At 67.8% G+C, this 947-nt stretch overlaps 1 protein-coding gene across 1 annotated transcript in view; it reads right to left on the reverse strand.

Moving 5' to 3' along the window:
- The window catches only part of RYR1 (ryanodine receptor 1), a 45730-nt gene that overhangs the window by 18417 nt on the left and 26366 nt on the right, over positions 1-947 (reverse strand). Inside the window, 3 exon segments of the mRNA XM_025213073.1 lie at positions 58-296; positions 586-646; positions 793-842. Of these exon segments, the coding sequence (XP_025068858.1) occupies positions 58-296; positions 586-646; positions 793-842 (350 nt within the window).

A 947-nucleotide genomic window follows, 5' to 3' on the forward strand; every position in this document is an offset into this window, starting at 1 on the left:
CCCCCAGGGCTCCGCCCACACCCCCTGCCCATGCCTGGGGCCCCGCCCCCAGCTCACACATGACGTCGTCGCCGAACTGGTGCTGGGCCACGTGCTCGAAGAGGGAGGTGAGCACGGGCAGCAGCGCCACGGTGGGGTAGTTGATGTTCTGCGACACCCCCTTGACCTGGGTGCGCGACTGCGAGACCTTGCCCAGCTTGAGGTTCTCCACCATCTTCTCGATGTCCTCGGAGGCGCTCTCGAAGAAGGAGCGCAGCCCCGCCTTCACGATCTCGGGGCCCGACTTCATCACCGTCCTGTGGGGCGGGGCCAGGTGTCAGCTGGAGGCGGGGCCTCGGGGGGAGGGGAGGGGCCACAGGGACCCATGGGGGCTAAGGTGGGGTTATGGGCGGAGCCTGTGATGGGTTGTGGGGTAGAGACGCAGGGATGTGGGTGGAGTCGTTGATGGGCGGAGCCACAAGGAGCAGTGGGGGCTGTGGTGGCAAGGGGGAGCCACAGGGGACACCCCCCTTCCCCACCTAGCTGCTGGGGGACTCAGTCGGACCCCCACCCTGGCTTGGTCTGGATCTGGGGTGCGGGGCTCACCTGGCATCCAGGGACCGGGCGAGGATGTGCAGACAGTTCACCACAGAGGCTGCGTCTGTGCCTGGGGGGGCGGAATCACCTGCTTAGCCCCAGAGGTGTGGGGCAGCAGGGCAGAAAGGAGCATCTCCAAGGCCGTGGAGCCAGGGCAGGAGCGGGGGGAGGCAGGTCACCCCCGGGCAAGCTCCCTGGGGCGGAAAAGGCGCTTACCGAAGAGAGAGACCCGGTGCCTGACCAGGGCGGCCAGCTTGCAGAAGAGGCTGACGGCAGAGACAGACGGAGACGGGGGAGAGAGAGACAGAGTGAAAGGCAGAGAGGAAAGGAGCCGTGCACGGGGGGCTGCAGAGGAGCGGGAGGAGGCAGCC

The sequence above is a fragment of the Alligator sinensis genome, unplaced genomic scaffold (genome assembly GCF_000455745.1).
Source record: "Alligator sinensis unplaced genomic scaffold, ASM45574v1 scaffold1667_1, whole genome shotgun sequence".
Lineage (NCBI taxonomy): Eukaryota > Metazoa > Chordata > Crocodylia > Alligatoridae > Alligator > Alligator sinensis.